We start from the raw sequence: 22,319 nt of genomic DNA, 5'->3' as shown, positions 1-22,319 counted from the left end.
GGGACTCCCCCCCGCGGCTGCCCCCATTCCTGCTGCGAGTATTCCCGAACGCTTGCTCACTCCACTGCTGATGGAAAGGGGCGTATTCACGTGGCAGCTCTAAACAGCTCCCCCCCAGCGGGTAACATTGGCCTACTCTTCCACCCGCGTTCCACGCCCCCAGCGCACGCCAGGCGAGGGAGTCAAACATATCACCAGTGTGATGACGATGAGCGAGCGAGAGAGAGAGAGAGAGAAAGAGAGAGAGAGACCCAAACTCAAAATACACAGCAAGGCTTCGAGAACGTCGAGATCGAGCACGCGGCCTCCTGCATGCCAGGCGAGGGAGTCAACATCCCGGCCCGCTCACCGGTAGCACGGCGCCCCTCCGCGCGTGCCGGTGAAGGTGAAGAGGGCGCCGGCTCCGAGGCGGGCGCCGCGGCGGTGGCGGTGTTCGCAGCAGGCGCTGACGCGGGCGTGAGGCACGCCGCCCACAAACACGGTGAGGCTGAACGGGAAGCCCGCGTGGCGGCGTGACTCAAACTCAAACTCGTCTGTGAGACACAGCGGGACCGGAGAGGGGGGGGGGGAAGGAGGTGGTGGGCGGGTGGAGTATGAGGGGGTTGGGGGGGGGAAGGGGGGTGGGGGGGGGGGGAAAGAGAGGGAGTGACGGGTGGATCACGTCCACTACGGAGGCCAGATGTTAACTACCTCGCCAGCTATACAGGAGGTCAGGGGTTCGACCCCGACCCTGACAATGCCTGCTGTATATATTGTTGTTGCTTGCATGTTCTCCCCGTGGTCTTGTGGAGTTTTCCCGTCCTTCCCCCGCACCCCCGACTAGTACGGTCGGCTACGCGCGGGCCCAAGACCACGGCGTGTTTCTGGTGTGACGCGGTGTGTTTCTGGTGTGACGCGGCGTGTTTCTGGTGTGACGCGGTGTGTTTCTGGAGTGACGCGGCGTGTTTCTGGTGTGACGCGGTGTGTTTCTGGTGTGACGCGGCGTGTTTCTGGTGTGACGCGGTGTGTTTCTGGTGTGACGCGGCGTGTTTCTGGTGTGACGCGGTGTGTTTCTGGAGTGACGCGGCGTGTTTCTGGTGTGACGCGGTGTGTTTCTGGTGTGACGCGGTGTGTTTCTGGTGTGACGCGGTGTGTTTCCGGTGTGACGCGGTGTGTTTCTGGTGTGACGCGGTGTGTATCTGGTGTGACGCGGTGTGTTTCTGGTGTGACGCGGTGTGTTTCTGGTGTGAAGCGGCGTGCTTCTGGTGTGACGCGGCGTGCTTCTGGTGTGACGCGGTGTGTTTCTGGTGTGACGCGGTGTGTTTCTGGTGTGACGCGGTGTGTTTCTGGTGTGACGCGGCGTGTTTCTGGTGTGACGCGGCGTGTTTCTGGTGTGACGCGGCGTGTTTCTGGTGTGACGCGGTGTGTTTCTGGTGTGACGCGGTGTGTTTATGGTGTGACGCGGTGTGTTTCTGGTGTGACGCGGTGTGTTTCTGGTGTGACGCGGTGTGTTTCTGGAGTGACGCGGCGTGTTTCTGGAGTGACGCGGTGTGTTTCTGGTGTGACGCGGTGTGTTTCTGGTGTGACGCGGTGTGTTTCTGGTGTGACGCGGCGTGTTTCTGGTGTGACGCGGTGTGTTTCTGGTGTGACGCGGCGTGTTTCTGGAGTGACGCGGTGTGTTTCTGGTGTGACGCGGTGTGTTTCCGGTGTGACGCGGTGTGTTTCTGGTGTGACGCGGCGTGTTTCTGGTGTGACGCGGCGTGTTTCTGGTGTGACGCGGCGTGTTTCTGGTGTGACGCGGTGTGTTTCTGGTGTGACGCGGTGTGTTTCTGGTGTGACGCGGCGTGTTTCTGGTGTGACGCGGTGTGTTTCTGGTGTGACGCGGTGTGTTTCTGGTGTGACGCGGTGTGTTTCTGGTGTGACGCGGCGTGTTTCTGGTGCGACGCGGTGTGTTTCTGGTGTGACGCGGTGTGTTTCTGGTGTGACGCGGCGTGTTTCTGGTGTGACGCGGCGTGTTTCTGGTGTGACGCGGTGTGTTTCTGGTGTGACGCGGCGTGTTTCTGGTGTGACGCGGCGTGTTTCTGGTGTGACGCGGCGTGTTTCTGGTGCGACGCGGTGTGTTTCTGGTGTGACGCGGCGTGTTTCTGGTGTGACGCGGCGTGTTTCTGGTGTGACGCGGTGTGTTTCTGGTGTGACGCGGTGTGTTTCTGGTGTGACGCGGCGTGTTTCTGGTGTGACGCGGCGTGTTTCTGGTGCGACGCGGCGTGTTTCTGGTGTGACGCGGCGTGTTTCTGGTGCGACGCGGTGTGTTTCTGGTGTGACGCGGTGTGTTTCTGGTGTGACGCGGCGTGTTTCTGGTGTGACGCGGCGTGTTTCTGGTGTGACGCGGTGTGTTTCTGGTGTGACGCGGCGTGTTTCTGGTGTGACGCGGTGTGTTTCTGGTGTGACGCGGTGTGTTTCTGGTGTGACGCGGCGTGTTTCTGGTGTGACGCGGTGTGTTTCTGGTGTGACGCGGCGTGTTTCTGGAGTGACGCGGTGTGTTTCTGGTGTGACGCGGCGTGTTTCTGGTGTGACGCGGCGTGTTTCTGGTGTGACGCGGCGTGTTTCTGGTGTGACGCGGCGTGTTTCTGGTGTGACGCGGCGTGTTTCTGGTGTGACGCGGCGTGTTTCTGGAGTGACGCGGTGTGTTTCTGGTGTGACGCGGCGTGTTTCTGGTGTGACGCGGCGTGTTTCTGGAGTGACGCGGTGTGTTTCTGGTGTGACGCGGCGTGTTTCTGGAGTGACGCGGCGTGTTTCTGGTGTGACGCGGCGTGTTTCTGGTGTGACGCGGTGTGTTTCTGGTGTGACGCGGCGTGTTTCTGGTGTGACGCGGCGTGTTTCTGGTGTGACGCGGCGTGTTTCTGGTGTGACGCGGCGTGTTTCTGGTGTGACGCGGTGTGTTTCTGGTGTGACGCGGCGTGTTTCTGGTGTGACGCGGTGTGTTTCTGGTGTGACGCGGCGTGTTTCTGGTGTGACGCGGCGTGTTTCTGGTGTGACGCGGCGTCTCACCGCCGGGGCGCAGCGTCCCGTCGTAGACGCAGAGGTTCTCTCCGCCGCAGTGCTGCTGGAAGATTCGCACCTCGCTCCCGTCGCGCTCCGCGTAGCACGAGCCCCCCAGGTAGCGCACCCCCACCACGGCGCCGCCGACGCGAGCCGGGGGGCTGCCGCGGGTCCCCCACGGTCTACCGGGGGGCGGCCGGGGGCACGGAGCCCCGCCGGCGCCAGCGTCCCCCTGAGGGCACGTTCAGGAGGCGATGATGCACGATGGCGATCGGCAGGTCCCGGTTGTTTTTCGTCGGCTTCGCGAGAAGGCCACAACATTTCCGGGAGGCTCGACCAGGACGCGCGGTGGTGAGCCCGGCAGCCCCTCCCTCCGTTAGCCAGCCCCTCCCCACTACTCAGTTAGCCCCGCCCACGACACAGGTAGCCCCGCCCACTCCTTAGGTACCTCTGCCCACTTCTCAGGTAGCCCTGCCAACTACTCGGTTAACCCTACCCACTACTCAAGTAGCCCCGCCCCATTACTCAAGTAGCCCCACGCCCACTAATCAGGTAGCCACGCCCACTACTCAAGTAGTCCCGCCCGCTACTCAGCTCGTCCCGATCCACTACCCAGGTAGCCCCGCCCACTACTCATATAGCCCCGCCCACTCATCAAGTAGCTCTGCCCCACTACTCAGGTAGCCCCACCCACTACTTGAGTTGCCTTGCCCACTACTCAGGCAGCTCTGCCCTTTGCCTGCATTGTAGTTGAGGACGAGGCCAGCTGAAGGCAAAATCCAGATAAAGGCAAAATCCAGATTTCCTACGAAAGCTTCACAACATGAGGATGGGACTGGAATAGTTGGAAGCCTCGATTTAGAAGGATTTAATCGTGCTATGAAATCCCAAACAAAACCTCTACAATTGCACAAAAACGCATAAATTAAGCACTAAACGACGAATGAATTCCACACAAAATAACCGTACGTGATTTTCTTTACCTGATTGCCAGGGGACCAGTTGGCTCGGTTGGGCGCCGTCGTGGATCTGATCAACCTCCGACCCCGCCTGCGCAAAGACCCTTCACCTCCGCCACCAACATGGCCACCTCCACCAGCACCACCAACATGGCCGCCGTCACCAGCAACACCAAGACGGCCACCTCCACCACCGACACGGCCACCTCCACCATCGACATGGCCACCTCCACCACCAACAAAATGGCCGCTGCCATCGACACCATCATGGCCGCCGCCACAAACAAAATGGCCACATCCGCCACCACCATAATGGCGGGCGCACCTTGTGGGCCCGGCCGATCGGGCCCCTCGAGCCCGCGCAGGAGGCGGCGACGGAGGCTGGGCCGTACCGGCGCTGCCCGCTCGGCTGCCCTGTGGTGTGGCCAGCAGCGGGAGTTTGTAGGGAGAGATGTCGCGGGGGTGCACGCGGGTGACGGGGCCTTGGGGGGCCCAGGCGTGCTGCATGCCCCCCCCCCCCACCAACGAACAAAAGACACCCCGCAAGAAAAATTGCATTTGTTAGTGTAACATGTGGATTAGACAACACACACACACACAGGTTAATGACATCATCCAAACTGTTAAGAAAAGTGAGATTGGCTTGGGCAAAGGATGCGTCATGGCCAGAATGGATGGTGGCCGAGGATCAAGAATAATTACGTAGAGGCAGCCAAGGATAGAAGGAGATGGATCCGAGTTTAATGTTGCATTATCAGAACGGTAAGGTGGTGGCGGCAGCTTTTGGAGGCCTTTATCCAGCAGTGGGAGGACCATGGCTGATGATGATGATGATGATTCCGAAGCCCCCTTTCACCTTCTGATGCCTCCTTCCATCGCTGCTGTCAGACATCACGGGGCCTTGCTTTGTGGTCGAGGGCCTGTACCCCTGTCCAGGCCTCAAGCTCGGGTCGGGCTCTGGGGCCGAGAGGGGCCGTGACATCAGGCTCCTCCTAGGGAAGCGGGCCGCACGCGGTCGCTGCCGCATGTTGTCCTAGGGTGGAGAAGAATTTGCGATGGGGGTTTGCCAGCTGCCTGAGGAGTCTTGCGTGTGTCTGTGTAGCCAGTCAGTGAGTGGGTGAGTGGTTGAGCGAATGATTTGGTGAGTTGGTGAGTCTGTGAATATGTGGGTGAGTTATCAAGTGGGTGAGTGTAAGCAGTCAGTGAGTGGATGAGCGAATTATTTGGTGAGTTGGTGAGTCTGTGAATGTGTGGGTGAGTTCGCGAGCGGGTGAGTGAGTGAGTTCAAGTGTCATGCTGATTTTTGTGAGTAACTCAAGAGGCCAGGATAGAGTGTCGTTTGCAAAGAGTGACCCTGGGACTTCAGTCTGCTGCCAGTGGATGGTGACGAATGTCGCTGTGTGGCGGTAAATATTTGGAATTTTTGGGAACCAATTCGAGGGATCTTTTGCTCGTCCGCAGCAAGTGAAGCAATTGGCGAGTGGTAGCAGTATTACCACCGTTAGGCAAAGATCCCCCATATAACCTTAACAGAATGTTGGGGCAAGAGCTGTTAGCAAGCACCTATGAAGGCCGGAACGGCACACAAAGGGGTGGGTGGGCAGCACCACGCCCGACCGCTTTTGTCTCCCTCAGTGACGATGTTTGCACACCGCACCAGGTACTCATTTGCGGCTGAGTCGAGCTAGGGGAGGCCCAGGAACGGCTCAGACAATCGTCGCTGGTGTTGGCAGTGAGCGCACATCGAACTCGGTTCGCCGGGTTCATAGCCGCTGCTCCCCACAATGCACACTCACACGCACACGCAGTGATAACCAGGGCCTGCTCGCTCGATTTCAACCAGGAGCCTCGACCCTTCGCCCATCCATCCCTTCGACGGCATTTTCCCCTTTGCCGACGCGTTCAACAAATGTGCCGTGCCCTCGATTGTCGGCGCCGCATCAGACGGCCGGGTGCATGCGCCCTTAATTCGAGAAGCGGACGCAGCCGCACGCGCGCTCCATGCCCCATGCAGAGCGCGTTGGCCGTGAAGCAGGCCGCAGTGGATCTGTGGCAGAATCAACGGTAAAAAATCACGTGGGTGGGGAGCGGGGTCGGGGTCGGGGCGGAGTGGGGCGGGGTGGGGGGCTATTCCGCGTGGTTTCTGCCCACATCAGGACACACTGGGAAGGGGGGAACGCCGTGGCGGCGAGAGCGCCTACCGGCGGCGGAGACAGAGAGGCCGAGCGGCTGCGCCCGGCCGCGCCGTCGGAGAGGGGTGCCCGGTGGCGGTGGCGCGGCCCGCCCCTGCCGAGACGCGCCGTTGCTCGCTGGGGGGGCACCGCGATGTGGACGATGCCGTCGACGCCTCGCACCGCGTGCTCAGCCTGCCACCAACGACGACGATGATGATGATGATGACGACGACGATGACGACGACGACGATGACGATCGTGGCGAAGATGACGATGACGATTGTGACGATGTATGACGATGACGACGATGATGACGATGACAATGATGATGACGACGAAGACGATGATTACGATGATGACGATTATGACAAAAACGATGACGATGAGAGGAACATATATTAATTTTTTTTTGTCACAAAAATCGGAAATGTACCTTAGCGAAATGACTCGCTAGCCGCTATCGTTACCCTGCTTCCATTCTCTATCGGAATTCCACAAAGCGACAAACATCGCCCGCGACTGGCAGACTCATTAATGCCCCACCCTAGGCCGGGTGTTAACATGTATTATTTAAATATGCAAGCACCGCCCACGCAATTGCGTGGGATACATGGCCCGGGTGGAGAGGTGGGGGCCGGGGGGAGGGGGGGGGGTGATGGTGTCATCCGCATCCCACGGCCGGTGACGTCATCGCGCAGATGCACCCGGTGGATGGTGGAGGGTCGAGGTGGATAGAGGTTGGTGGAAGGTCGAGGTGGAGGTGGATATTGGTAGAGGGTTAAGGTGGATAAAGGGTGGTGGAGGGTTAAAATAGAGATGGTGGGTTAAGGTGGACGGTGGAAGTGGTGGGTCAAGGTGGATGGTGGAGAGTTTATATGGAGGTGGATGGTGGAGGTGGTGGGTCAAGGTGGAGGTGGATGGTGGAGGTGGTGGGTCAAGGTGAATGGTGGAGGGTTAAGGTGGAGGTGGATGGTGGAGGTGGTGGGTCAAGGTGAATGGTGGAGCGTTAAGGTGGAGGTGAATGGTGGAGGGTGGTGGAGGGTCAAGGTGGAGCTAGAGTGTGGAGGAAGAAAGCTTGGACGTGGATGGAGGAGGGTGGAGGAGGGTGGAGGAGGAGGAGGCGACCAGACCCGCACACGAAGCACCCTCTCCCGGCAGCTGATTTCCTGCAGCTTCCTCACGATCTCCACCTGCCGGAGTCGCTGCTCGGACACACGGACAAAGACAAAGAGACCCAGCCTCGGTTAGCCTTCAACAGACTACTTGGGGCAAGTGATGTTAATAGCGAGCAGCACAGCACCTATTGAAGGGCCAGCACTGTGGCACACGTGTCTGGGTGGAGTAGCCAGGACTACGCCCGGCCGCCTTTGTCTCCTCGGCACTGATGTTTACTACACACTGCACCAGGGTGCTCCTAACGGGGAGGGCCCGGGACCGGTTAAGATTTCCCAGGAACTTGTTCAAATTTCCGCCGGCACTGTTATTGCTGACGTCACCACGGATCTCCATTGTAGCATAGTCGGGTAGCTGGCTAAATGGGCGAGGTCATCAAATGAAATTAAGGAAAAACTCTGTGCATGTCTGTAGGCCGGTGAGCAGGCAGAGACCATCAAATTGCTATCGTGTATTTGAGAAATCCTGTTTCATCATACTTCCCAGTCCGTGTGAGCCTATGGGTCTCTAGGCCAGTCTTATGGCTTTATGTGTGAGTCTATGGGTCTCTATGTGAGTATATGCGTCTCTACGTGAGTCTATGGGTCTGAATGTGAATATATATGTTTATTTTGTGAGTCTATGGGTCTCTACGTGAGTCTATGGGTCTCTATGTGAGTCTATTGGTCTTTATGTGAGTCTATGGATCTCTGTGTGAGTATATGGGTCTCTGCGTGAGTCTATGGGTCTCTATGTTAGTCTAAAGATCTCCATGTAATTATATGGGTCTATATGTGAGTCTATGGGTCACTGTAAGACTATGGGTCTCTATGTGAGTCTATGGGTCTGTATGTGAATCTATATGTTTATTTTGTGAATCTATATGTCTCTACGTGAGTCTATGGGTCTCTATGTGAGTCTATGGGTCTTTATGTGAGTCTATGGACCTCTGTGTGAGTATATGCGTTTCTGCGTGAATCTATGGGTCTCTATGTGAGTCTATGGGTCTCTATGTGAGTATATGGGTCTCTATGTGAGTATATGGGTCTCTGCTTGAGTCTAAAGGTCTCCATGTAATTTTATGGATCTATATGTGAGTCTATGGGTCTCTATGTGAGTCTATGGGTCTTTATGTGAGTCTATGGGTCTCTGTAAGACTATGGGTCTCTATGTGAGTCTATAAGTATCTATGTAGCTCTATGGGTCTCGATATTAGTCTACGTGTGATATTTTAGATAGTCCACTATACCTGAGTCGATGGGTCCTATCTTAGTCTATGTGTCTCTGTGTTAATCTATGGGCCCTGTGTTATTCTGTGAGTATCATGTAAGATCATGAGTTCTGTGTCTAGGGGTCCATTCTGTTTCGATAGGTTATAAGTCAGTTCACGGGCTACCTGCTAGTATAGGGGTTCTACGTAAGTCTTTGGGCAGTATGTATATATCTTGAATTTCTTTCGCACCGTACGTAGCCAACCGTGCTAATCGGTGTGTGCAGTGTTAAGCCTATGGGCAATGTTAGTCTATGGGTACTGTTGAGGCTATGGGTAGTGTTAGTCTATGGGTAGTGTTAGTCTATGGGTACTGTGAGGCTATGGGTAGTGTTAGTCTATGGGTAGTGTTAGTCTATGGGTACTGTTGAGTCTATGGGTAGTGTTAGTCTATGGTTAGTGTCACTCTATGGGCATTGTTGAGTCTATGGGTAGTGTTAGTCTCTGGGCAGTACGTGTGTACGTACTATGAACTTCTTTCGCGCTGTACGTAGCCAACCGTGCCAAACGTTTGCTGCACCCCTCTGCAATATCGATTGTTTGCTTTTCACCATCGCCGCTGTGCCATCACGCAGACACCACGGATCTCCCGTGTAAAGTAGCCGGGCTAACGGCCAAACGGAACCACCACCATCATCCCCACCATCATCATCATCCGTGTAACACATCAAATAGACTCAGAACATTCAACCCGCACCGAGCCCGCTTGAGCTGAACGAAAGTAATGACCTAAACAAGTGGACAGCGCGTCCGCGTATTCGCTCGATGTTCGCCCAACGTTATGTATTATTCTCATCGCCGTCATCATCGTCATCATCATCGCCGTCCCTGCTGAGCCGGAGTCGCCGCTTTTCACCTCGGCACGCTCGCCACGGCCCCCCCACCCCCCCCCCCCCGGGCAAGGAACCCCCAAAACCACCACGTGGTACCCCTCTGGAGCTCGGAGTCGAACCCGGGTCACCTCGACGTCCAGGGCCTTGCTGAGCACGGTGTGGGCGAGGAGCGTGTGGACGCAGTCGCGCTGCTCGTGACGACACAGGCGCTGCCGGTGCTCCTTCTCCGACACGACGCGCCCGTCGCGCGTGATCTACAGACACGCGGCAGGGGTAACGGACGGCCATAGGAGTGTTAGGGGTAGGGGTAGTGTCAGGGGTGGGGTAGTGTTAGGGGTAGTGATCTACAGACACGCGGCAGGGGTAACGGACGGCCATAGGAGTGTTAGGGGTAGGGGAAGTGTCAGGGGTGGGGTAGTGTTAGGGGTAGGGGTAGTGATCTACAGACACGCGGCAGGGGTAACGGACGGCCATAGGAGTGTTAGGGGTAGGGGAAGTGTCAGGGGTGGGGTAGTGTTAGGGGTAGGGGTAGTGATCTACAGACACGCGGCAGGGGTAACGGACGGCCATAGGAGTGTTAGGGGTAGGGGTAGTGTCAGGGGTGGGGTAGTGTTATGGCTAGGGGTAGTGATCTACAAACACGCGGCAGGGGTAGGAGAAAGCCGTAGGAGTGTTAGGGGTATGGGTAGTGTTAGGGGTGGGGTAGTGTTAGGGGTAGTGTTAGGGTGGTGATAGTGTTAGGGGTAGGGGCAGTGTTAGTGGTAGGGGTAGTGATCTACAGACACGCGGCAGGGGTAGGGGACAGCCGTAGGAGTGTTAGGGTTATGGGTAGTGTTAGGGGTAGGGGTAGTGTTAGGGGTAGTGATAGTGATCTACAGCAGTGATCTACACCCACACGGCAGGGGTATGGATAGCCGATAGTAGTCTTCGGGTTAGGGGTAGTGTTAGAGGCAGGGGTAGTGATTGGGGTAGTGTTCTGGATAGGGGTAGTGATTGGGGTTATGTTATGGATAGGGGTAGTGACTGTGACAGTGTTATGGATAGGGGTAGTGTTAGCGACAGGGGTAGTGATTGGGGTACTGTTATTGATGGGGTAGTGTTAGCGACAGGGGTAGTGACTGGGGCAGTGTTAACGTGGAGTCGAAGGGGGCTCCGCTCTAGTTCCACCGCCTTGCCGATTCGTGCGGGCCACAACACTTTTAGGACCGTCGCAGCGTCTCCACCAGCGACCGCCAGGTGGCGTTGGTGAGTCGTGGACTCACCGCGAGCCCCACGCGACGCAGGTGCCACCCCACAGGGGCTGGTGGGTGTCGTCGACTCGATCGACTGCTACCTGCCACGTGACGGTGGAACGAATCACGTGGCGGTCTACTGAGTCACATGGTGGTCGAGCGAGTCACGTGGCGGTCGAGCGAGTCACGTGGCTGTCTATTGAGTCACGTGGCGGTCTACCGAGTCATGTGGCGGTCTACCGAGTCACGTGGCAGTCTACTGATTCACGTGGTGGTCTACTGAGTCACGTGGCGGTCTACCGAGTCACGTGGCGGTCTACTGAGTCACATGGTGGTCGAGCGAGTCACGTGGCGATCGACCGAGTCACGTGGCGGTCGAGCGAGTCACGTGGCGGTCTACTGAATCACATGGTGGTCGAGCGAGTCACGTGGCGGTCGACCGAGTCACGTGGCGGTCTACTGAGTCACATGGTGGTCGAGCGAGTCACGTGGTGGTATACTGAGTCACGTGGCGGTCGAGTGAGTCACATGGCGGTCTACCGAGTCACGTGGCGGTCTACTGAGTTACGTGGCGGTCTACCGAGTCACGTGGCGGTCTACTGAGTCACGTGGCGGTCGAGCGAGTCACGTGGCGGCCGAGCGAGTCACGTGGCTGTCTACTGAGTCACGTGGCGGTCTACCGAGTCATGTGGCGGTCTACCGAGTCACGTGGCAGTCTACTGATTCACGTGGTGGTCTACTGATTCACGTGGTGGTCTACTGAGTCACGTGGTGGTCTACTGAGTCACGTGGCGGTCTACCGAGTCACGTGGCGGTCTACCGAGTCACGTGGCGGTCTACCGAGTCACGTGGCGGTCTATCGAGTCACATGGCGGTCTACCGAGTCATGTGGTGGTCTACCGAGTCACGTGGCAGTCTACTGAGTCACGTGACGGTTTACCGAGTCACGTGGTGGTCTACTGAGTCAGGTGGTGGTCTACTGAGTCACGTGGCGGTCTACTGAGTCATGTGGTGGTCTACCGAGTCACGTGGCAGTCTACTGAGTCACGTGACGGTTTACCGAGTCACGTGGTGGTCTACTGAGCCAGGTGGTGGTCTACTGAGTCACATGGCGGTCTACCGAGTCACGTGGCGGTCTACCGAGTCACGTGGCGGTCTACTGAGTGATGTGGTGGTCGAGCGAGTCAGGTGGCGGTCGAGCGAGTCACGTGGTGGTTTACTGAGTCACGTGGCAGTCTACTCAGTCACGTGGTGGTCTACTGAGTCACGTGGTGGTCGAGCGAGTCACGTGGCGGTCTACTGAGTCACGTGGCGGTCTACCGAGTCACGTGGCGGTCTACCGAGTCACGTAGCGGTCTATCGAGTCACATGGCGGTCTACCGAGTCACGTGGCGGTCTACCGAGTCACGTGGTGGTCTACTGAGTCACGTGGCGGTCTATCGAGTCACGTGGCGGTCAAACGAGTCAAGTGGCGGTCTACCGAGTCACGTGGCGGTCTACTGAGTCACGTGCCGGTCTATCGAGTCACGTGGCGGTCAACCGAGTCACGTGGCGGTCAACCGAGTCACGTGGTAGTCTACTGAGTCTCGTGGCAGTCTACTGAGTCACGTGGTGGTCTACTGAGTCACGTGGCGGTCTACCGAGTAAACGCAGCGGTCGTCAACCGACTCGTGGACTCACCAGCCCCATGCGGCGGAGGTGCCGTCGAACTCGGTCGCCGCTGAAGTAGCCGCCCAGGTTGGCGTCCGTGAGGCTGTTGTAGTTTCTGAGCAACCTGGCGGGGAGAAGGGGGGTGGAGAAAATTAATGACAAAGTCGCCCCCCCCCACCCGCCCCCAACACCGATTACTACAATGCCCCACCCACCCCCCATAATGGGTCAAACAGGCTGTTGAGGGTCAAGTGCGTTCGTTATTAAGGCAGCCATGGGTGTACGGTGAGGAGCATTAGACTAACATAGATCACATAGACTAGCATAGGATCCATAGACTATCAAACACCCCATAGACTAACATAGATCCCATATACTAACATAGAACCCATAGACTAACATAGATCCCATATACTAACATAGATCTCATAGACTAACATAGATCCCATAGAATAACATAGATCCCATAGACTAACATAGATCCCATACACTAACATAGGACCCATAGACTTACATAGATCCCATAGACGAACATAGGACCCATATACTAACATAGATCCCATAGACTAACATGGACCCTTAGACTAACATAGAGCGCATAGACTAACATAGATCCCATAGACTAACATAGATCCCATAGACTAACATAGATCCCATAGACTAACATAGATCCCATAGACTAACATAGGATCCATAGACTAGCATAGGATCCATAGACTATCAAACACCCCATAGACTATCATAGATCCCATAGACTAACATAGAGTCCATAGACTAACATAGAGCCCATCGATTAGTATAGATGCCATAGACTATCATAGATCCCATAGACTATCATAGATCCCATAGACTATCATTGATCCCATAGACTATAATAGAACCCATAGACTAACATAGATCCCATAGACTATCATAGAGCCCATAGACTAACATAGATCCCATAGACTATCATAGAGCCCATAGACTAACATAGAGCCCATAGACTAACATAGATCCCATAGACTAACATAGATCCCATAGACTAACATAGATCCCATAGACTAACATAGGATCCATAGACTAGCATAGGATCCATAGACTATCAAACACCCCATAGACTATCATAGATCCCATAGACTAACATAGAGTCCATAGACTAACATAGAGACCATCGATTAGTATAGATGCCATAGACTATCATAGATCCCATAGACTATCATAGATCCCATAGACTATCATTGATCCCATAGACTATAATAGAACCCATAGACTAACATAGATCCCATAGACTATCATAGAGCCCATAGACTAACATAGATCCCATAGACTATCATAGAGCCCATAGACTAACATAGAGCCCATAGACTAACATAGATCCCATAGACTATAATAGAGCCCATAGACTAACATAGATCCCATAGACTATAATAGAGCCCATAGACTAACATAGATCCCGTAGACTGTAATGGAGCCCATAGACTAACATAGATCCCATAGACTAACATAGAGCCCATAGACTAACATGGATCCCATAGACTAACATAGATCCCATAGACTAACATAGATCCCATATACTAACATAGAACCCATAGACTAACATAGATCCCATAGACTAACATAGATCCCATAGACTAACATAGATCTCATAGACTAACATAGATCCCATAGAATAACATAGATCCCATAGACTAACATAGATCCCATAGACTAACATAGATCCCATAGACGAACATAGATCCCATAGACTAACATAGATCCCATATACTAACATAGAACCCAAAGACTAACATAGATCCCATAGAATAACATAGATCCCATAGACTAACATAGATGCCATACACTAACATAGGACCCATAGACTTACATAGATCCCATAGACGAACATAGGACCCATATACTAACATAGATCCCATATACTAACATAGATCCCATATACTAACATAGATCCCATAGACTAACATAGATCCCATAGAATAACATAGATCCCATAGACTAACATAGATCCCATACACCAACATAGATCCCATAAACTAACATAGAGCCCATAGACTAACATAGATCTCATAGAATAACATGGATCCCATAGACTAACATAGATCCCATACACCAACATAGGACCCATAGACTAACATAGAGCCCATAGACTAACATAGATTCCATAGACTAACATAGATCTCATAGACTAACATAGAGCCCATAGACTAACATAGATTCCATAGTCTAACATAGATCCCATAGACTAACATAGATCCCGTAGACTGTAATGGTGCCCAAAGACTAACATAGATCCCATAGACTAACATAGAGCCCATAGACTAACATGGATACCATAGACTAACATAGATCCCATAGACTAACATAGATCCCATATACTAACATAGAACCCATAGACTAACATAGATCCCATAGACTAACATAGATCCCATAGACTAACATACATCTCATAGACTAACATAGATCCCATAGAATAACATAGATCCCATAGACTAACATAGATCCCATAGACTAACATAGATCCCATAGACTAACATAGATCCCATAGACTAACATAGATCCCATATACTAACATACAACCCATAGACTAACATAGATCCCATATACTAACATAGATCCCAAAGACTAACATAGATCCCATAGAATAACATAGATCCCATAGACTAACATAGATCCCATACACTAACATAGGACCCATAGACTTACATAGATCCCATAGCCGAACATAGGACCCATATACTAACATAGATCCCATATACTAACATAGATCCCATATACTAACATAGATCCCATAGACTAACATAGATCCCATAGAATAACATAGATCCCATAGACTAACATAGATCCCATACACCAACATAGGACCCATAGACTAACATAGAGCCCATAGACTAACATAGATTCCATAGACTAACATAGATCTCATAGACTAACATAGAGCCCATAGACTAACATAGATTCCATAGACTAACATAGATCCCATAGACTAACATAGATCCCATAGACTAACATAGATACCATAGACTAACATAGATCCCATAGACTAACATAGATCCCATAGACTAACATAGAGCCCATAGACTAACATAGATCCCATAAACTAACATAGAGCCCATAGACTAATATAGATACCATAGACTAACATAGAGCCCATAGACTAACAAATATCCCATAGACTAACATAGAGCCCATAGACTAACAAATATCCCATAGACTAACATAGATCCCATAGACTAACATAGATCCCATAGAAAAACATAGATCCCATAGACTAACATAGATCCCATACACTAACATAGGACCCATAGACTTACATAGATCCCATAGACGAACATAGGACCCATATACTAACATAGATCCCATAGACTAACATGGGACCCTTAGACTAACATAGAGCCCATAGACTAACATAGATCCCATAGACTAACATAGATCCCATATACTAACATAGATCCCATAGACTAACATAGATCCCGTAGACTAACATAGTGCTCATAGACTAACATAGATCCCATATACTAACATAGATCGCATAGACTAACATAGATCCCATATACTAACATAGAGCCCATAGACTAACATAGATCCCATAAACTAACATAGAGCCCATAGACTAACAAAGATCCCATAGACTAACATAGATCCCATAGACTAACATAAATCCCATAGACTAACATAGATTCCATAGACTAACATAGATCCCATAGACTAACATAGATCCCATAGACTAACATAGATACCATAGACTAACATAGATCCCATAGACTAACATAGATCCCATAGACTAACATAGATCCCATAGACTAACATAGATCCCATAGACTAACATAGAGCCCATAGACTAACATAGATCCCATATACTAACATATATCATATAGATTAACATGGATCCCATAGACTAACATAGATTCCATAGACTAACATAGAGCCCATAGACTAACATAGATTCCATAGACTAACATAGATTCCGTAGACTAACATAGAGCCCATAGACTAACATAGATCCCATAAACTAACATAGAGCCCATAGACTAACATAGATCCCATAGACTATAAAAGAGCCCATAGACTAACATAGATCCCATAGACTAACATAGATCCCATAGACTAACATAGAGCCCATAGACTAACATAGATCCCATAAACTAACATAGAGCCCATAGACTAACATAGATCCCATAGACTAACATAGATCCCATAGACTAACATAGATTCCATAGACTAACATAGATCTCATAGACTAACATAGAGCCCATAGACTAACATAGATTCCATAGACTAACATAGATCCCATAGACTAACATAGATCCCGTAGACTGTAATGGTGCCCAAAGACTAACATAGATCCCATAGACTAACATAGAGCCCATAGACTAACATGGATACCATAGACTAACATAGATCCCATAGACTAACATAGATCCCATATACTAACATAGAACCCATAGACTAACATAGATCCCATAGACTAACATAGATCCCATGTACTCTATAACATGGAAGTCATAGACTAACATAGATCCCATAGACTAACATAGATTCCATAGACTAACATAGATACCATAGACTAACATAGAACACATAGACTAACATAAATCTCATAGACTAACATCGATACCATAGACTCTATGGGATCTATGTTAGTCTACTTAGTTTTTTCGGTAAAGTCACGTTTTTTTATTGTTTTATATATATTTTATTATTTTATTGTTTCCCTTCAACGTGACTTTACCGAAAGAACTAAGAATATGAATTACTGCAGTCACGAAAGCTTCAAATCAAAATTCTACGGTGCTTCTTAACCTTCACTGCAGCCTTTCACCCTTTTGGTTCTCGATCGTAAAAAAATGTAGAATGTTCTTAGATATTTCCAGGGTTTTTGATGAAACAAAGTAAGTTGCAACTTCGGGTGCTCCGTACTTAATTCGTATTTCGATTATTCAAAATTTTCCCCACGTCTCGCCACCCCCAGAAGGGGCATCTCTCAGCCACAGGGGATGCAACGTGCACCACAGGTTCAGAGGAAGAACGACTGACGACGACTAGCATAGCACCTGTATATTTCCATGGGAGCCGCGGGCTTACGCAGCGCAGTGTGCTAACAACCGCACAGGAGAACGTGCCACGCATATTGTCACTTTGCTTGGATGTGTAGTGGCCTTATTGACGGCGGAGACTGTTCATTGGAGGCAACACGTATTCATCACAGACGCTTCAATTCCAGTGGCGAATCTGATCCTTGAAGAGGTAACGGCCTCTTCGCCCGTACTCTACAGAGGGAAACGTTCCCCGAGCTTTAGCCCACGCCGGCTCCCTGGTTCCCTCTATCCTGGTCCTCTCTCAGGAGGCTATCTGACCTGGCCCAGCTTCGGCGTAGGTCCCGACCACCAGCCACACGAGTCCGGCCCTCAGAAGGACATCGGCCCTCGTGGCTTTGGTGTCGCACCCCCTGGCTTGCTTTGCCCGGCCCTCAGAAGGGCAGCGGGACAAAGGAGTTCCAGGTTCTAGCTAGTCGATCTTCTTTCTTCAACTGGCTCTTCACCTTGCTTGAGTCGAACTGCCCTCTCAGCTCCCCGGGTCCCAGCTTTTATACTGCCCCTCACTGAGGGGCGGGGCTGGGAGGGATCACAGCATCCCCCCACAGCCCCCCAGGGTGGTGGCCGTAGCGGACGTGGTTGTGGACACCGCCCTACAGCAGTAACACCTCTACAGATGTACCACGGAGCCAGGTTGCTTCGCCAAACAACAGTCGATTGTGGGATCAGAGCCGCACACACAGCAAACACACACACTGCACACACACACACTGCACACACACACACTGCACACACACACACACTGCAAACACACACTGCAAACACACACACTGCACACACACACACATCCTTCCAAGCCCAGCAGGGGCATTCTCATGTTGCCAAAGCCGTTGTCTGTAATCATGCAGTGGCAAATCTGCGGGAGGAAGGCATCATGTTTGTTTGCATTCTGACTGCTTGTGTTGTGGTCTTTGCAAACATGATGCCTTGAATAAAGGTGTCAGTTTTGTGCCAGTTAAAAGGGTAAAACCTATTCCTATATCTTGTTTCTGGCAAAGGAGGTCTCATAATGTAAATGCTCACCCCGAGCCCTCAATACTCTGATGGTGCGCTGTTTTTGAGTTGTACGCCTTTTGGCGTCTTCTGGTCCAACACCAATGGAGACTAGGCACTAAGAAAAGCTGTCTCGGGTGTGGACCAATCAAATTCAAGGACAGTGCATATTATCAGCGTTGTCTTTTTTGTTTGCATTCTGACTGCTTGTGTTGTGGTCTTTGCAAACATGATGCCTTGAATAAAGGTGTCAGTTTTTGTGCCAGTTAAAAAGGGGAAAACCTATTCCTATATCTTGTTTCTGGCAAAGGAGGTCTCATGGGTCCTGTATAGATCTATGGGTCTCTGTGTTAGTGCATGGGTCTCTGGCTACGTCTATGGGTCCTGTATACGTATATGGGTCTCTGTGAGTCTATGTGTCTTTATGTGAGTCTATGGGTCTGTGTGTGAGTATATGGGTCTCTATGTGAGTATATGAGTCTCTATGTGAATCTATGGATCTCAATGTGAGTCTATGGGTCTCTATGTGAGTCTATGGGTCTCTGTGTGAGTCTATCGGTCTCTGTGTTACTGTATGAGTCTTTATGGAAGTCTATGGGTCTCTACGTGAGTCTATGGGTTGTTTTAGAATGTCTACGTGTCCTGTATAAGTCTATGAGCCCTATGTAAGTCTATGGCTCCTCTGTTATTCTGTGGTTATCTACGTAAGATGATGGGTTCTGTGTCCATGGGTCCTTTCTGTGTCCGTAAGTTCTAAGTGAGTTCACGGGTTACGTGTTAGTACGTGGGCTCTATGTAAGTCTCCGGCTCCTGGCTGCTACGTGATGCGAGTCGAGAGGCTCATGAGTAAGTCTACGGGCTCCGATGTAAGTCTCATAACTCCCGCGTCGATCTACGCCCGCTATGTTGAATCAATGGGTGCTATTTAATTGCATGGATCTCCAGGCTAGCTGTGGGCTCGTGTGTGTGTGTGTCTCCAGCTCTCGTCTCATCTACGCTTGATCGGCTTACAAAGTGAAGGGCTAATTGATCAAGCGACTCTGCTCACCGTTGCCCCTGGGCACGAGGGTGGCGCGCGCGTGTGTGTGTGTGCGTGTGTGCGCGTGTGTGTGTGCGTGTGTGTGCGTGCGCGTGTGTGTGGGTCTGTGTGTGCGTCTGTGTGCGTGTGTGTGTGCGTGTGTGCGTTCGTGGGTGTGTGTGTGCGCGTGTGTGTGCGCGTGGGTGTGCACGTGCGGTAGTGTAGGGGTTAGCGCGCTGCGCTATGAACCCGGCGAGCCGAGTCCGATTCCCGCTCACGGCCAACACCGGTGAGGATTATCTGAACCGGTCCTGGGCCTCCCCTAGGTCGACTCAGCCTCAAATGACTTTTTGCCGCTGTGGAGACAAAGGCGGCCGGTGCGCGATGCTGGCCTTCGAAGGTGCTGCTCGCTAACGGCACTTGCCCCAACATCCTGCGAAGGCTACACGGGAGATCTTTGTCTCCGTATTGCGTGCGCGTGTGCGTGGTGTGTTTGTGTGAGTCCGAGTGTAGCGTGGTCGTGGGCTACTTGAGACATTGCTATAGGAACCACCGGCTGGAGCTGTTGACTCGGTTCCACTCTAGACGTCTCAAAGGGTTGTTCAGAAGCAACTTGCAAATAAACACGGGGGGTTGGGTAGGCGTGGGGAATCATGCGGAAATGAAATGCAAACACTTTAGGAATGCACACGCTTCAGTTTAACACGCAGGCTTTCGCGACCAAACATCATCATCCATAATACAGGGGGGGAGGGAGAGTTGGATTATATCGCGCAAACACAGGGGCTTTCGTTCTTCAATGGAAAAATGAATGGACAATAATAATACATCGTAACACAATAACAAATGTGATGTTAATAGCTTCAAAAAGTCAAAGAGTCTCATCACGTATTCTTGGTTCTTTCGGTAAAGTCACCACGTAGAAGGGAAACAATAAAATAATAAAAATATATAACAATAAAATTATCACGACGTTTCGCCAGCAACACAAGCAATCATCATCGGGTGTGAAAACCACAGCAAGAAATTTTGAAAAAAGTGGCGGTTTAAATTTTCTTGTTGTGGTTTTCACAGCTGATGATGATTGCTTGTGTTGCAGTCGAAACGTCGCGAGAATTTTACTGTTTTATATTTGTATTATTTAATTGGTTCCCTTCTACGCGGTGACTTTACCGAAAGAACCAAGAATAAGAATCCCTGCAGTCACGAAAGCTTTAAATCAAAAAGTCTCATCACTTGTTCGCCATCGATGTCAACGCGTGGCCTGGAATCTTCTTAAGGTAGGCCTTCAGAGCCCTGAGGTTTCGTTGTAAAAATATTTGAAGCACCCTGCATATAAATGTTGTGTCGTTAAACTCGCCACCACCCGACACAGCCAACCTAGTAAGGGTTAAATTTCGATTTAAAGCTTTCGTGACTGCAAGAATTCATCTTCTTTGATTCTTTCGGTAAAGTCACGTAGAATGAGAATAAAATAATAAATTAATAAAATAAAATAACACAATAAAATTCTCACGACGTTTCGGCCACTTGCGTTGTGGCCGAAACGTCGTGAGAATTTTATCGTGTTATTTTATTATTTTATTCTCATTCTACGTGACTTTTACCGAAAGAACCAAATAAGACTAGTAAGGGTTGCCACGTAAACAGAACGTGGCCAATTCATTACTGGAACAGCAAACACCGGTTGTGTTGCAGAGCAAAAAGCCACAGCGTTTCAGATGGCAATAAAATTTACAATCTGAGTACTCATTGTAAATGTTGTGGCTTTGCTCTCCAAACACACACCCGGTGTGCTGTACTTAGTAACGAATCGGCACCTTCTGTTTACGTGAATATACGCATCAGTGTGAAAGGTGGCTCAGCGGTCTCAGCGCCGCCGTGCTGTGAACCCGGCGGACCTCAGTTCGACTCCCTGGCCGCTGCTCACAGCAAATAGTTCAATAAAAAAAAAATCAAGAATCAGAAGGTTTATCGGGATTCATGCGTTTTTTCCCGGCAAACCACGTCCCGTTCGCGACCAAAGACAGATATCGAACGCGCGCTTGGAACAGCGCGAGCGCACGTGGACTAGAGAACGCATGCAGGTCAATTGCGTCGCCGTGTTGATCTTCATCCGGCAGCGGAGAGACCACAGTGCTGATGATCATCCAAAACTGTTCGGAAAGCATCATTCAGTTAGATGCGGGTGGTATAATGTTGCGTCAACCTGGGGCCCCGTACGCTGTACGATCTGGCGTTTGGCCAGCGTCGTCTCGAAGCGAGCCTGGCACTGCTGATGAGACGCTGCGTGTTGAAACGGTGTCCAGATTTTTTCTATTTGCCTTGAATCGACGCTACACGAATGAAGCACAGTACTCTCTGAAGGTGCCTGGATGATGCACAGTACTCCCTGAAGGTGCCTGAATGAAGCACAGTACTCTCTGAAGGTGCCTGAATGAAGCACAGTACTCTCTGAAGGTGCCTGAATGAAGCACAGTACTCCCTGAAGGTGCCTGAATGAAGCACAGTACCCCCTGAAGGTGCCTGAATGAAGCACAGTACTCCCTGAAGGTGCCTCAATGATGCACAGTACTCCCTGAAGGTGCCTGAATGAAACACAGTACCCCCTGAAGGTGCCTGAATGATGCACAGTACTCCCTGAAGGTGCCTGAATGAAACACAGTACTCTCTGAAGGTGCCTGAATGACGCACAGTACTCCCTGAAGGTGCGTGAATGAAGCACAGTACTCCCTGAAGGTGCCTGAATGATGCACAGTATTCCCTGAAGGTGCCTGAATGATGCACAGTACTCTCTGAAGGTGCCTGAATGATGCACAGTACTCTCTGAAGGTGCCTGAATGAAGCACAGTACTCCCTGAAGGTGCATGAATGATGCACAGTACTCCCTGAAGGTGCATGAATGATGCACAGTACTCCCTGAAGGTGCCTGAATGAAACACAGTACTCCC

The 22,319-nt window shown here is 51.3% G+C and overlaps 2 protein-coding genes across 3 annotated transcripts in view; both read right to left on the bottom strand.

The window, feature by feature from the left end:
• LOC116955436 (uncharacterized) overlaps nucleotides 1–22,319 on the bottom strand; it is a 59,509-nt gene that overhangs the window by 23,081 nt on the left and 14,109 nt on the right. For both annotated transcript variants that reach the window (XM_032976511.2, XM_032976512.2), the window contains exons 2-9: nucleotides 12,319–12,412; nucleotides 9,535–9,660; nucleotides 7,282–7,353; nucleotides 6,179–6,343; nucleotides 4,834–5,010; nucleotides 4,002–4,478; nucleotides 3,028–3,250; nucleotides 350–533 (exon numbers count right to left, since the gene is read on the bottom strand). In XM_032976511.2, the coding sequence (XP_032832402.1) occupies nucleotides 350–533; nucleotides 3,028–3,250; nucleotides 4,002–4,478; nucleotides 4,834–5,010; nucleotides 6,179–6,343; nucleotides 7,282–7,353; nucleotides 9,535–9,660; nucleotides 12,319–12,412 (1,518 nt within the window). The remainder of the gene's footprint in view (nucleotides 1–349; nucleotides 534–3,027; nucleotides 3,251–4,001; nucleotides 4,479–4,833; nucleotides 5,011–6,178; nucleotides 6,344–7,281; nucleotides 7,354–9,534; nucleotides 9,661–12,318; nucleotides 12,413–22,319) is intronic.
• The window catches only part of LOC142905835 (uncharacterized), a 112,004-nt gene that overhangs the window by 87,467 nt on the left and 2,218 nt on the right, over nucleotides 1–22,319 (bottom strand). The gene's annotated exons all lie outside the window — the stretch shown is intronic.

The sequence above is a fragment of the Petromyzon marinus genome, chromosome 59, assembly GCF_048934315.1.
Source record: "Petromyzon marinus isolate PM22_M1 ecotype Great Lakes invasive population chromosome 59, UKy_Petmar_22M1.pri1.0, whole genome shotgun sequence".
Lineage (NCBI taxonomy): Eukaryota > Metazoa > Chordata > Hyperoartia > Petromyzontiformes > Petromyzontidae > Petromyzon > Petromyzon marinus.
Note: the sequence above shows the minus strand (reverse complement) of the source record. Positions and strands in the feature narration are given on the sequence as shown.